The following is a 13,998-nucleotide window of genomic DNA, read 5'->3' as shown; positions in this document are numbered from 1 at the left end:
TCTAATGCATTCAGGACGTATGGCTCTCCGGGTTAATCCCCAGAGCATTTCTGCAGTGGGAACACAGTAGCTCTGGCACCCCCTGGAAGCATGAGCTTGGCTACACACCGAGTTGCTGTCAGCAGGCACAGCACAACCAGTGCACCTTCCAAAAAGGGGGTTCAGCTTCCCACCACTTCGATGCTTTGAAAACTTCACGCGGTGGATGAGGGTTTAATGCAGGGAAACGCGGAGCACTTCAAAAGCATGTGAAACTGGGACTCGGGCAGCCTCGGATGGGTGGAGTGATGTGCAAATGATTTTGTTTTAGCTGAGCCAAAAATTGCTTCCTTTCCTTTTCAAGGTCCGTAAGTCTGTGCAAAAAAAATGTTAAATCTGAGGAAAAAAAAGCATAGGTTTAAAATTACTCTTTTTTTCCCTTTTATTTGTGCCTCAAAATGCTATTGCAACAAATTTGAAACACTTTAGTTTCCTTTAATTTATTAATTGTAAAAATTACCTCTAACTCCTCCTCTGTTTTTCTGAACATTGGGAATTAAGGAATTTGCAGTGATGTTTATATACAGAATACCTGAACCGAACCTTCTTCCTTGTAGGGAACGATATTAGACAAATTTATAAGAAATGAAAGTTTGTTGGGTAAAAAGTCAGAGGGCTGCTTTTGCCTCCAGTACTGATTTCACTAAGAAGTGAAGTCTGTCCCTGAAATTTATCCTCCTCTACTTGCCAGTGAAAAAGAGCAGCTAATGGCTGGGTGGCAAGCACAAGATCAAGCTGAAGAGCAGGGGCAGCTACATGCTGTCATGCACCGGGACTGGGAAAGCATTTTCTTTAACCATCCCTAGAAATGCATTTGTTTATTTGTCAGGCTGTCTGAAGGCTTTAGCTGTGCTCGTGTCTGGGTGCGCAAAGGCTCCCCCTGCACAGGAATGTCACTGCAGCAAGAGCTGGCATGTCCTCAGGTCAGAGAGGCAAATGTGCTCCTCAAATCCATCTTCCCAGCTGGGCCTAAAATGTAAAATTCCCTAAGTGGGGCCAGAGGACAGTTGGTGCCCGTGCAATGTCAGCAAGAACGCAGCAGAGTTGCTAATTAAACAGCTCCTCCCTCTCTCAGGGATCAGCTTCCAAATCGATGTTGGCTTCTTTGCATATGAATAAAGAAATATGCAGCAAGGCTTCAGACATAGCCATCAAACCAGTAAAATCTCAGCCTCAGCTCTGGCAGTGGAAGGGTCCGGGTTTGGGTACCTGCAACACGAGGGTGCACCACAACCCTGGCATGGGTCCAGCAGGGTCTCCTGGAGCATCTCGCCTTGCAGGGAGGGTCTCTGGGGAACACAGATTTTACTCACAGGTCCTCTCAAGTGAAAATGGGTGTCTGCTGAGAGTTCACTCTCTGCCAGGCTGGAAGGTGTCTTTTCCATGTAAGCTTTTCCTGCTCTTCTCTGGGGATAGCTCTGGATCCTTGCTTTGCTCCCATGCATGTCTGTGGTCTCTCTTGCTGGGCAGTAGCAGTAGGAGTAGCCATCAGGTTTCTTGCTCCTGTTTGACATCTTTTTCAAGGGAGATCAGGCAGCTGCTGCTTTTCTCCCATCCTCGCCATGTTTGTAACAGATGGTCAATGCTCCTGTTATGCCCTGCTTGACGTACCAGAAAGGACCCTCATCTTCAGCAGATGCTGAAGGTACATCCTCCGAGGTGTGTCAAGCTGGTCATAAAAAGCATTTCAAGGTACCAAATATCATGAGTTAATTGTTTTAAAATTTTGATACTGGGCTTGGGTGTTGGGCCCAGAGTCCTGCAAGGTGGCACCTGCACCTGCAAGGTGGCAGGTCAAGGTCAGAGACTGGTGTGACTGTTCTGGAGAGCTCTACTCTTTCCCCTCTGGGAGTCAGGGTGTCTGTGTGACCCCACCATGATGTCTGCGATGATCCAGTGTCCTCAGAGCATTTCTTTGTTGCTTTGGTCTTGGGATTGTCTGCCCTGTGTTTCCTCCAGTGTGAAACCTGCAGGGAGGGCAGTGGGTCAGGATTCCTGTCTACGCAGTGTGCTTTCTAGTACAGTATCGCTGCCGACACCTGCGGTAGCAGCCAGCTGAGGACTAATGGCTTCCTGCATCTACTTTTAGCATTGTCTGCTGCTATTGTTCACTTTTTGGAAAGATCCAGCAGCTGGGAATCATTTCAGAAAGTCTGCCTTGCCAGATCCAGGGATATGAGTCCCACTTGCTATCGCCAGGCAGCTTTTAATGGCTAGATGAAAAAGCTTTTCTCACCCAAGAGAGGAATCACAGATGGTATTTGAGAAATGTTGGAGATGATGGACTTAGGAAGACACTCGTATGGCCCTTGCGCTCTCAGAGTGCCCGAATCTGCAGGGACATGTGTTGATATTGCTGGTTACATCAGAGCTGAACTCAGCCACGTGGCGCCAGTTCAAGTGAGATGTGGAGTATTGCTCTATCCCCACGTGGCTGAGCCCTGAGCTAATGACATGGCTGGCTGGCAGGAGGGAACTGCTCCCGAGTCCTCTCCAGCAGGAGACAGTAATGAAAAGAGCCAGCATCTCTTCGTCACCTTATCAGCAAAAATCAAACATGCCACTGTTTGTGTCTAATATTGGGGAAAGATGCTTAATTGAGAGCCTTTGAAGGAAAATTCCTGAGATTATCCTCCGAGCAGCATTTTTCCAGCAGTGTGTTAGTCAGAGCTGAATCAGAGGAGTCGGATCCTCTTGGCCCTCTCCGCTCTCAGCCTTTCCAACCCGAGTGCCAGTTAATACTAACACTGCAATGAACTCGGGCTCGCTGCGAGCTGAACCAAACACCCCACCTCAGTCACAGAATAAGCAGGATATTCTTTGGGCTGTGGCAGATCAGACACTACAAAAACACTGGAGCCTGGCACACAGCTGACGCCTCCAAAAATGACCTGACTTTCCAGTGTCTGATTGCTTGTTTTGATCTCTGCTGCTGGAGATGGATGTAATCGGGGACGCAGTCCCCGGTGAGCAACCGGGGATATAATAGCAGAAGCCATTTTGCACAGCCTGACTGTAAGTACTGTGCAGTTCTTGGCTTTAAAGAAAGCAAAGGCTGTGAAATTTCTTACATTATTTTCCTCCCAGTTTGCTACAGGTTACTGTCAGAAACAAGGTCATGAGCAGGATGGAGCAGAGATGCTCCTCTGAGTTTTTAATGGGCCAGAACAAAGAAATTTCTTTGGTACCTATAAAGAACAGGAGAGCAAATGCCAGCTATCACCGTCAAAAACTCAGTCTCTTCTTGTTACTTCTTTGAACTCTTATATCATCTGACTGTATTTTATGACCAGTACCTTCCCAGTTGGAATCTGGCTTTATCCAACACTGACATACAGCTGTGTCCACACTATCAGTACCACTGTTTATCTGTAATGACCATCCTGAGGTATTACCACTCCTTTAGTTTTTCCTCTATCGTTAAAGCAGAATCTAGTGATGGGGTTTGCAGATTAGACTGTGTAATAATAAATCTTGACATTTTAATGGTGACTGCTGCACTTTGGGCATACCTCTAATAATGTTCATTTAAAAGAGCCCTGGCTTATCAAATGTTGATGGTTGATGCTGTTAAAATGTCAGGCACGTGCAGCCTGATTCTGGCACAAATTCCATGGCGACGGTATTGCTCTCTGATAATGTATAGCATTCGAAGTTATAGCATTACTAAGTGCATTCCTCTTTTCTGCTGTTCTGTAACAGCATTTCAGCACCTGATAGACTGTACCGAGCCCTGATTCTGTTGTTTCCAGAGCTCACGGCTGTCAAATACACTATACCAAAACAAGCAAACATTTTCCTGCTGGAATGTTTCCTGACAAATCTGGTTCTAATGCTATTTTTAATACAATCATTGGATTACATATGGTTTGAACATATCATTGCACTTTGAACTATATCACCTTTATGAACAGTACAGACATATGTTTTGCATACATACACTGCTAAATTTGCTCCAGACTAAAATCCTGGCTTCTAGCATATCTTTTTCTCATGTTTTTTGTTTGGTTTATATTAACAAGTGACATGAAAAATAAAATGTTGGTTTTGCCCTAAAGAAATTGGGGCACCCTGGAGTTCTTTTCAGTTGCTTTTTTTATTTTTGGCGTCTAACTAAGCTGTGCAATGCATACGTCTGCCCTACTTCATCATTGTGATGTGACGTGACAGCTACAAATACATTTCTTCGATATTCCTCAGATACTGGCTTACATAATAAAACCTAATGGCTCCAAGGACTACATGTGAATTTTAAACAGTCCCTTATGAATACAGAGCATTGACACCTACCGAAGTGGGTGTCCTTGCCTCAGTGTGGATTTGCGTGTCAATAAACGGTCACGAGCACCGGGCAGAGCTGCAGGATCAATCACTGCAGAGAATAACATTAATTCTAACGTTGACTTTCATGACACTGCTTGTTTGTTTTTGCTGGGGGTTGGCTACTGAGGAAACGAAAACAACTTTAGGTAGGCTGGTTTCAAAAGCAGCTTTTGGTTTTGCAAGAAAATTCTGGGCTGGCGCATTAAGTAGACAGTGTTTTCTTGGATCTGAAATCTAAGAAACTGATTGCTTCAGACTGGAAGTGTGAGTACAGTTTATCTTGGGGGTGCACGAAACACCATTGCTGAAAATGTGTGGGTAGTATGAGGAGAGAGAGGTGCCATTGAAAGGTTATTTCTTGAAAATTTGTCACTCTGCAAACGCCTTCTCTGTTGTGTTTCATTACTTCTTTGCACATGTGAATATTCAGCTCTAGAGACTCTTGACACTGGATGTGTTTATACTGCATTCCTAAGGCGTTTTTGGTTACATCTGGTGGTTGCTTTCTAAGTGTCTATTTGGATTCCCAAGTGGGTTTATCCTAAACCAAACAAAGGGTGAGGAGCTGCCCTTGGTTTCTTGCTCTGTTCGGGTTGGTCCCAAAGCAGCATGAAGGTGTTCTCATCCATGGAGCTGTATGGGAGTGGATGTGGGCTCCCATAAAGCTGGATATAACCTTTTTTGTGCAGTGAGTGGTTTTTGCACAAATGGGAAAAAAAATAATCAATTGACATCTGCTTGTTATTCTTTCTTCACAGGTGTCCGTCTAGAAAATTAAAAATCCTGAAGAATGGCTCTACCTACCTCCAAGTATCTAGCCGAAAACTTAATTTTCCTTCTGTTTGTTATCTCTTCTGTAAGCACAGGTAAGTTTTCCTGCCGTGGAGAAAAAGGGCACTGTTTGTAACATTATTTTTAAATAAAGACATTGCTGGTTTAGATTGACCAGCTTTTCACTCTTTGTATAAGAGTCCAGGACAGAGTGCAAAAACTCAAGAGAAAAGCAGTTTTCTGGTGACCAATACTCCCGATCGAGGGGAGCTGGAGAGGCAAAGGCTGAAATTTCTGAGCAGGTGAAAGCACCCTCAGGAATCCCTCAGGCTCTGCCACTCGTTCTTAAAACAAACCCAGATCCAACAAACTGCCACAAAGAAATAACAAAGGAAACCTCAGGTCCTCATAGCTGTGGCTGCAGGAGGTGAAGTCAAGCATTTCGTTGCATTGCCCAAGCCCAGATGTGGAGAGCAGCAAGCTCTGAGGTGGGACATCCCTGACCTTTGGGTTTTGTCTCTTCCAAGCAGCCCTTTTTCTAAGCAGTTAGAGAAAGAGGAAAAGGAAAGCTGGATATACATATTCTAAATAAAGCTACTTTGAGGGCTTGTTATTTGTTTAAAGCAAGGAGACCAGGTGTCTTGCCCCAAATGCTGCAGCTGCATGAAGCAACCTTTCATTGCCGTGCTCAGGCCCTTTTGGCCAAGAAGCAAAAAGTTCAGTTAATTCCTTGTGCTGGATACAAGTTGCACTCTTATTTAAAAAAGTGACAATGAGAGTAATAATCCAAGCTGGCAAGGTAGCTGGATCAGCTGGCAGAAGATGCTCAGCCCTCCAGTGTCCTTGGCCCAGCAGATGAGGGTCTGTGCACGGCTCCTGCTCTCTGGTACGAATTGGTTAATGAAATTGGGAATTTGGGTCCTTTTTTCTGGACTGTGATGGCTTTTGCTGATTGTCATCCCAATCATCAGTGTGAATTCTTCTTGATTTCCCCTTAGGCTTCACGGTCTACCTCTCTGTTTTGAAATAATGAATTTTGGGGGCACAAGTTGTCTTTTGAGACTGCAGGAAACTCTTTTGGACACTACTATAGCCAAGTAAATAGAAAAATGAAAGAGCTTTTATCCTGTCCACTTAATCTAGTTGATAAATTATACCTCTACATTTGAATTGATTCTTTTTGGTTTTATTTAGCTTCTCATTATGAGCAAATTTTTCTATTATCCTTATTCCTATGGGAATAACAGCTCATTTTTTAAAATTTGTTGCCAGTGTGTATTACAGTGTGTATTATAGTGTGTATATTTGAACATCTATTTAAAATGCAAGTCCCATTTCCTGCCTGAAATGTTTATCTTTTCCAAATCTTATTAATTCTGTGTGTCTTCTGGTAGGAACCCAGAAACTCCTTATTTTCCTCAATTACTGTAAATCAGAAAAGGTGCCTCTGACCTAAAGGATGTACTTTCAGTTTCCAGCTGGTGCAACTGGTACCAAAATCATGTCCTGGATGTTATCAGTATTTGACTTTTTACCTGGTAGACTGTTAGTCCTGTCTGATTTGATCACTTCGTGTGTATGGAAAAGTTTGCAGAAAACCAAGGTCTGTGGTGCCCACATGAAATGTCCCTTGCTTACCTTGACTAGCTGGTATTTAAAGTGTCTCTGGAGACATTAGGGCTGGTCCAATTCTATTGTTTTCTTAAGACATGAAACTGGTAGAGGAATCTGAGAGACAACTGAATGGTTTTGTGTCTGTTGCTGTGGAATTGCAGACATCCCTCAAGTTTCACAGTGGCAGGACACACCAGCTCGCTGTCAGCTACACCAGCACCAGGACATGTTTCTTTGCATGGATTCACATCATTGTCTTTCCATTAACTGAATGCATTAGTATCTGGGGGCAAAACCCACCCAGCTTTACTATAGTAAGTGCCAGAGACATAACCCTGCTGAAGTCAAGGTGTTTATCCCATGTCTATTATCATTGAGTTGTGGATCCTATAGTTTTCCGATGCTGTTTTTGTTTTAGAGAACACAAATTGGAGAGCTGCTGAGAACTCCCAACCCTTTCTGGTGGCAAAGGGCTCATTGTTCAAACTCCCACTGACCTCAGCTTCCTAGGATTAGAAAGGTTTCTACCCTCAGAAAGTATGCATCACACATGGGAGTCTCGCACTCGCAGTTCTGTTGATTAGAGTAAGATGTGAGGCTCACATATCGAGTGAGATTATATCAGGGAAATATTTTATCTTAAGTAAATACTTACAACATGAGACTCTTGGATATGGTATGAGAGCCGTTCAGACTAACACGTCATGGCAGTTCGTAATCAAATTTGTGTGTGGAGACCGGTGATGTGTGAAGCCAAAGCGAACGAATCCCTATTGCATCTGCCTGAAAAAGCTCACAAACCCAGACTCTCTCTCGTCAGATTCCTATTGCTCTTTGTTACTGGGTGGACTGGCAGTTCCTTGGTGCTTTGGTGTTTTCATGTTAGTTTGAGCATTTTTACTTTCCATTTCCATTGAAAACACAGTATGCAAACATATTTTAAGATCTTTATATTAAAAAAAGCTTTTCAAACCTCACAGGTATATTGGGGGCATTTTTGAAGGTAGTTTTATCCTTTCACCAACGTCTTCCCTGGGCTTGTGAGTGGCTTTGTATGGTATGAGCAGAGCTGAATGTTGCTGCAGGAAGGGCTCAGTTGCAGCATTTTCTCGATCATTTTCTGGAAACTGCATCCCTTGCAAGGATCCTTTGCATCGGGTAGCGGGTTTTTCCATGCTTCCAGAAAAAAAGAAAGCCACACAGCTTAAGCTGTTGTTTATTTTCTTTTGGTCATGACCCACATGTACTGTGCTGCACTGAGATATCACTGTGTTCCAGGGAGTCACTAAAAGTGTGTACTGAGAATGATACTGTAAAGATGCCCAGATATGGAGCTCTCTGTCTTGCACTGAACAAACAGTAATTGCCTTCATTCTCCATCTCTACCCAGCAGAAGCAGCTGTGATGTGTCCTGATAAGGATCCTGAGCTAGAAATCTGGAACCCAGGTCACAACGAAGAAAACCATGTTGAAATCAGTAATGGCAGGAAGCTCCTTCTCTCTTCTTCTGCGACTGTTCACTCCATCCACATCACTGATGGAGGTAAAACCTGCTGGTGGCAAGGCTGACTGAAGTGTGCTTTCCACTGTGGCTACTTAAAACACTCTGTCTCACAGTGGGAGAGCTTCCTGCTTCTTTCTGGGAACTGGGTGGCTACTGGATAAACCCAGCTTTAATTCGGTGCAAGGGTGGGTGGTAGCTGAGATACTATCAGTCCATCAGCCATTATAATAAACCTATTTGCTGTCCTTTCTGGAGAATTTACAAAAGTACCTCAGCAGACTCATTAGTTCTAGTTCTGTGATTTGCTTCAAAAACATTTTTTTACTAAATCGTTGTCCTGATAACATCATACTGCAATTGTTGTGTTCTTGGGGTCTCAGGACAGGGCAGATACATATAAGCCTCTTTGTCTCTAAGGACAGAGTCATAGTGTTACTGGTGACTGTTAGCATGAATAGCTTTTATTCATCTTAACTCTGAAGTTCTGTCTCAGTTTTGAATGAGTCCTCTTTCCCGCAAATCTTAATTGCATTCTTCAAGAATTGAACTGAATGAAAAACATGCAATGTCTTCAGGATTTGTATTGGGAGCTGTTTGGGGGAGGATGGGAAGATTTTTTTCAAAAATTGAGATGAGAGCCCAGCACTGGGTTTGGCACAATGGTATCACAACTTCTGATGAGCTGCTGTGTGTTAAAGCAAATGTCATAACCTTTTCTATTTAGGAAAACTAGTCATTAAAGACGACGTGCAGCCTATCATTTTGCGCACTAGACACATACTCATTGAAAATGATGGAGAGTTGCATATCGGCAGTGAGATGTGCCCTTACCAAAGCAATGTGGTTATCATCTTGTATGGGCGGTATGTATGCATGATAAAATATTATCTTAGAACTTTCTAGGATCTCTCTTCCACAACTGGGAACAAAATGTTCTTTAAAATTACATTTTCGCAGATATATTTATCATCAGTGCTCCGTGGAAAGTTCAGTAGCTTCTTAAACAATTTAGATGTCCTGTAAAAAACTGACGCAATTTTGGTTCTGGTTTCAAATACTACTGGGAGATGAACATTGGGATATTTGGGCATGCCAGAAAATCAGCATGCACCTTACAACCACTCAAACTGATTTACCAGAATAGGCTTAAAGCCTAAAGAGTTACTTTATTCTGAAAATTCTCCCTAAACTTCCTTTCTTTCTCCATGAAAGTGATGAGTCAAAGGATAATACATGTATGTCTCGCAGATTGCTGCAGGATCTCTTAGATTTTCAAGGATGCCAAACTCTAATTTAACAACTACTAGATCTCCTAGCTCCTGGCTAGGGTCCTAACCTCCTCCAGAATTTGAAAACACAAACACGTTCAGTCTGGACTTCAGGCACCTTCTGGCCTGGATATAATGAATATAACATACATAACCTGAGTTCCAAACTGCTGCTGATCTCCAGCGATTGCTAGTATTATTTAAAATCATTTGTTTTCTGTACAATGTGAGCAGTTGCTGATTCTTGGAGTAGTTGGAAGAAATACATTGCAAATCATGACACTTCTCTCCTTGGGCCATAGCAGAACAAAAGGAGATGCTCCTTGACTGTCAGATACTAACCCAAAACTGGTTCCCTTCCTCTCTTCCTGCCGCAGAGCGGATGACGGCAGCCAGCCGAATCCCTACTTTGGGAGGAAGTATCTAGGAGTAAGTGAGGGTGGCACTCTTGAGATCCATGGAAAGAAAAAGCTGTCCTGGACTTTCTTAAACAAAACGCTTCATCCTGGTGGCATGGAAGAAGGTGGATACTACTTTGAAAGGAGCTGGGGCCATCGGGGTGTCATTGTCCATGTTATTGACCCAAAGACGGGAGCAGTTGTCCATTCAGATCGGTGAGTGACTTTTCAACTGTCTAGAGGGGAGGATCTTTGGGAACAGGTCGGGGACAACACCTTAGCAAGCTCAGAAACACACATTTTAGCATCTTGTTCCAATGGGTGCTATTGCATGTCTATACAATTCTTTCTAGATCAGTGTAATTTCCAAACCCAGAGTGAGTAGTGCTACTACCTCGCTATTCTGTCAACTAGAATTTAATCAATTCAGCTTAACAGAAACCCCTAATATACCCTGTTAGACAAGTATTTTTGCAATGGTATAATAGCATTATTGTAAACAATACAAAATAGTTATTTCTTTAAAGCATTTGCTTTTCAGAACATAAAGCTGCAATGTTCACTGAAGTATATGTTTTCGTGTGGTTTTATCTCTTTAGGTTTGATACCTACAGAGCAAAAGAGGAAAGCATTCGTCTTGCCCAATATTTGGGCAGAGTTGCGAATGGCATGATCCTGTCGGTTGCAGTGAACGATGAAGGATCTAGAAATTTGGACGACTCGGCCAGGAAAGCAATGACCAAACTGGGCAGCAAGCATTTCCTCCACCTTGGGTTTAGGTATGTGCCAGTCCTGCCAGTTCTCCCAGCACAGAGGCTTTATTATGCTCCTGAGATGTCCAAATAATTCCACTCTTTCAAAGGCACAAAGTTCTTTCACATGGAAAAAAAAGAAAAAAAAAAGAGGGAAAGTTCTCAATGTGAAGTCTTAGCAGTTAATTAGATAGTTTAAGATGCATTCAAAGTCTATATTGGGTATTTTTATTAGCAGATTGAGGAATAGCGTATGATTCACATTGAAAAAGATGTTTTTCCAAGATATTGTTCCCACCAGTTACTTATTCCAATTTATTTTCAAGCCATCCCCCAAAGATTTAAGAAACATTTCTACATCCACACAGTGAATTATATGGGCTGAACATTAAGGAGGGTAGAATAATAGTCATGTAACCCTGACTAAATAAACATAGATATACATACAACATATTCTTCAGCTTGTCCAATACATATTTGGGGACGCATGCAGCACAGAAATCTAGCATGCAGTATTTATGCCGTGGACTGTAAATAATTCTGTGGCCAGTACAGTGTCTATTTTGGCACACACGCTGTTAAGAATATTTGCTATTTACCCAACCGTAGCCATTATATTTTTTGTGTTTATCTGAATTTATGTAGGCTTTTTTTTTTAAGAGGCACTAAGAGGGTCACTGTAGAACATGAAAAAAAAAATCTGCCTTTGCAGGGAGAAGTGATTCAATACCACAGTCTGTGGGAATAGACAAATGTCAGCTGGGCACGTGCAGATGGAGTAAGATTTGGGGTGGCTGATGAAGAGGTTGTGTCAAACATGACAGGGACTCCTGTGCATCAGATAATGCATTTCAAAGAATCAAACAAGGCTGCAGAAATAGTCTCCAAAACCAGGCTAGCTCCATCGGTGCAACGCTTGCTCTCAAATACCCACAACCCATATTAAAGCCCAGTAGCTTGCTGGGTATTTTCTCAAGGACTGACATTAGGGAAACAGAGAAAGATTTTTTTGAACATTATACTTTTTTTTCCCAATTGTGCAACAGGAAGAAACTGATGTGTTTCGCATATGTTTATAAAACTAAATTGCACTTGACGTTTTTAGGCTGCCGTGGTGTTTTAATGCTACTTTCTCACTTCTTTGCCATAAATGCTTATAATGGAAATACCATAGAAGTTCATCCATGGAAGTGTGACTTTCAACATTGCTATTATTTGTAGTGAAAAAGCTAATCTTTGCCATGCTGTTATCTGAAATACCACAATATTTCCTTCTATAAATAACAGGGGCGTTGTGGGTACCATAATGTGGCAGGAGTTGGTAAATATTGTCTCCCACCTGCACACTGGAATGTGGAAAAATACCTGCATCTTGGTGCATTACTCAAAATATTGTATTTTTAGGAGTGTTCTCAGTGTTTCAGTTCATGAACTTTCAAACAAAACCATTGTCTGGATGGCAGCTGAATCCACATTTTCAAAGGCAGTTAGATGGCAAAGTGGAAGACAGGTGACATTGCCAGATGCATCCAAGCTTTTCTCCTTACACAAATTGAACTTCCCCTTCACTTTAGTGTAGCAAGATTTAGACATACTGGTTTGTGTTTCAGACACATCTGTAACTGTGGATAAGGATGTATATACCTGACAGGTGTTTGACAGAAATTTTTGGAAGATCTTAAAAAAAAAGTTCAGCATGACAAAACTACACACACACACACATACTATAACACATATAGCAAAGGGAGGCTCTGAAAGAGGAGAGTGGGTGGATTTTTCATTCTAGCATGCCCATGTACACGCTCTCACCACTCCCTGCCTGGCACCCAGGGCTTTTTGACAAGTCCTGTGGAATACTCACTGTCAGATCTTCCCATCTCCCTGCTGGTGGCTGGGGCTGACCATGGTATCACCAAGACAATCATAGAGAAAGCCCCAGGTAGTAATGTGGCCTAGGAAATTTCTATTTCCCATTTTGTGGGGTGCCACTTGAGTCAGGCTACTCAGCCATAGACTGGGTTGTTTTCTAACTGGAGTGTGGTGGGGGTTATATGGACAAATTCCTGTCTATCTCCAGTTGCTCCGTATTCAGCCAGATTGTAAAGTTGTGCGACTCCCTCTTGCTGGCAGAAGAGCCAATGATCAATGCTGATTTAACCAAAAATGTTTCTGTCCTCCTGGCATCTCTTTCTGTTGCCTATTTGCTGAGTCCAGAACATTAGGAATTAATGGAAAATCTTGTATTCCTCCTCTATTGTCCTTTTGAAAAGTGAGTTTTCTCTTTTAAGCATGAGCTTCCCCCCGCCTTTACTAATAAATTAAAAGAAAGCCTTTCAGCGCTTGACGACACAGTTGTTCTCTTTGGAATCCCACCCAAATATCACTGGTTTGGCTCTGGATTTGCTGGCCCTTTCATTTCAAATAGCCCAAACAGATTGCATGTGTCCTTATATGTCAGGGTTGAATGACTTTAAAATTATTTTTAGTGATAAAATAACTGGGAGAAACAAGTATTTTAACATATGAAATCGGGCCAATCCTTGAACTGCAGAACTAGCTAGCTTCTTATTCTTTAGAATATTTTCCAGATTATTTTGGGGCCATCATGTTTTTGGTCATTTGTTTCAAATTTGATGACCAAAATAATAATAATACTGCTAATAATAATAATAATAAAAAAGTATCTTGCCTGCTTGCCTGCTGAGTGATAACGTGTCCTTCCTGCCCCCATCTCCCTTCTCCCCCTGGATGGAGATCACAGCTCGGCAGTGCCTTTGGCAGTTGGCGCACAGGCAAGTTTTCCAGTAGGAGCATCTGGCTTGCTGGCAGGCTCCCGAGGCAGTTGTGTTGGCAGCTCCTACTGAGTCTGTCCTGTGCTGGGGCCGAGGACACACTGTGGGGACAGCCTCCCCTTGAGGAGCCGTGTCCGGTGCGTGCGTGGACCTCAGCACGGCATGGGGTGCATTGGTGCTTCCCAGAGCCTGCTTCCACCAACCCCAAAGCCCAGGGCTGCGAACTCCAGCAAAGCCCAGCTCACATCAGTGTCATTTTGTGTGTGTTTTAGTGGCTATCTGTCAATGTCTGTACATGTTTTCTTCTGAAGTCCCAGAGTGGTTTATAACTTCGCTTATACCAGCAGACGGTAAATGTAAGGTGACCTGGAAGACTCAAGGATGAATCTTGATGCAATTGAAAACCCTGGGTATTTGTAACTATAGAGACATGATTTAATCTGTGGGACTCCTTGCTAAATTCAGGGTAAGGGTGACAGTATCCCTACAACCCTAAAAGCATATTTGTTATTCTGTTAGTCATTAAGAGCAGATACG

General features: G+C 42.7%; 1 protein-coding gene across 3 annotated transcripts in view; it reads left to right on the top strand.

Annotated features, from left to right (window-relative positions):
- The window catches only part of CEMIP (cell migration inducing protein, hyaluronan binding), a 116,600-nt gene that overhangs the window by 53,815 nt on the left and 48,787 nt on the right, over window positions 1–13,998 (top strand). For 2 of the 3 annotated variants that reach the window (XM_014944622.1, XM_014944620.1), the window contains exons 2-6: window positions 5,121–5,228; window positions 8,138–8,290; window positions 8,976–9,114; window positions 9,897–10,133; window positions 10,517–10,696. In XM_014944622.1, coding sequence (XP_014800108.1) covers window positions 5,153–5,228; window positions 8,138–8,290; window positions 8,976–9,114; window positions 9,897–10,133; window positions 10,517–10,696 — 785 coding nt within the window. In that variant the 5' untranslated portion in view covers window positions 5,121–5,152. The remainder of the gene's footprint in view (window positions 1–5,120; window positions 5,229–8,137; window positions 8,291–8,975; window positions 9,115–9,896; window positions 10,134–10,516; window positions 10,697–13,998) is intronic. The other variant, XM_014944621.1, reaches the window with a different exon arrangement.

The sequence above is a fragment of the Calidris pugnax genome, unplaced genomic scaffold, assembly GCF_001431845.1.
Source record: "Calidris pugnax isolate Ruff unplaced genomic scaffold, ASM143184v1 scaffold70, whole genome shotgun sequence".
Taxonomy (NCBI): Eukaryota; Metazoa; Chordata; class Aves; order Charadriiformes; family Scolopacidae; genus Calidris; species Calidris pugnax.
The sequence above is the reverse complement of the archived record's forward strand: the minus strand, read 5'-3'. Positions and strand labels throughout refer to the sequence as shown.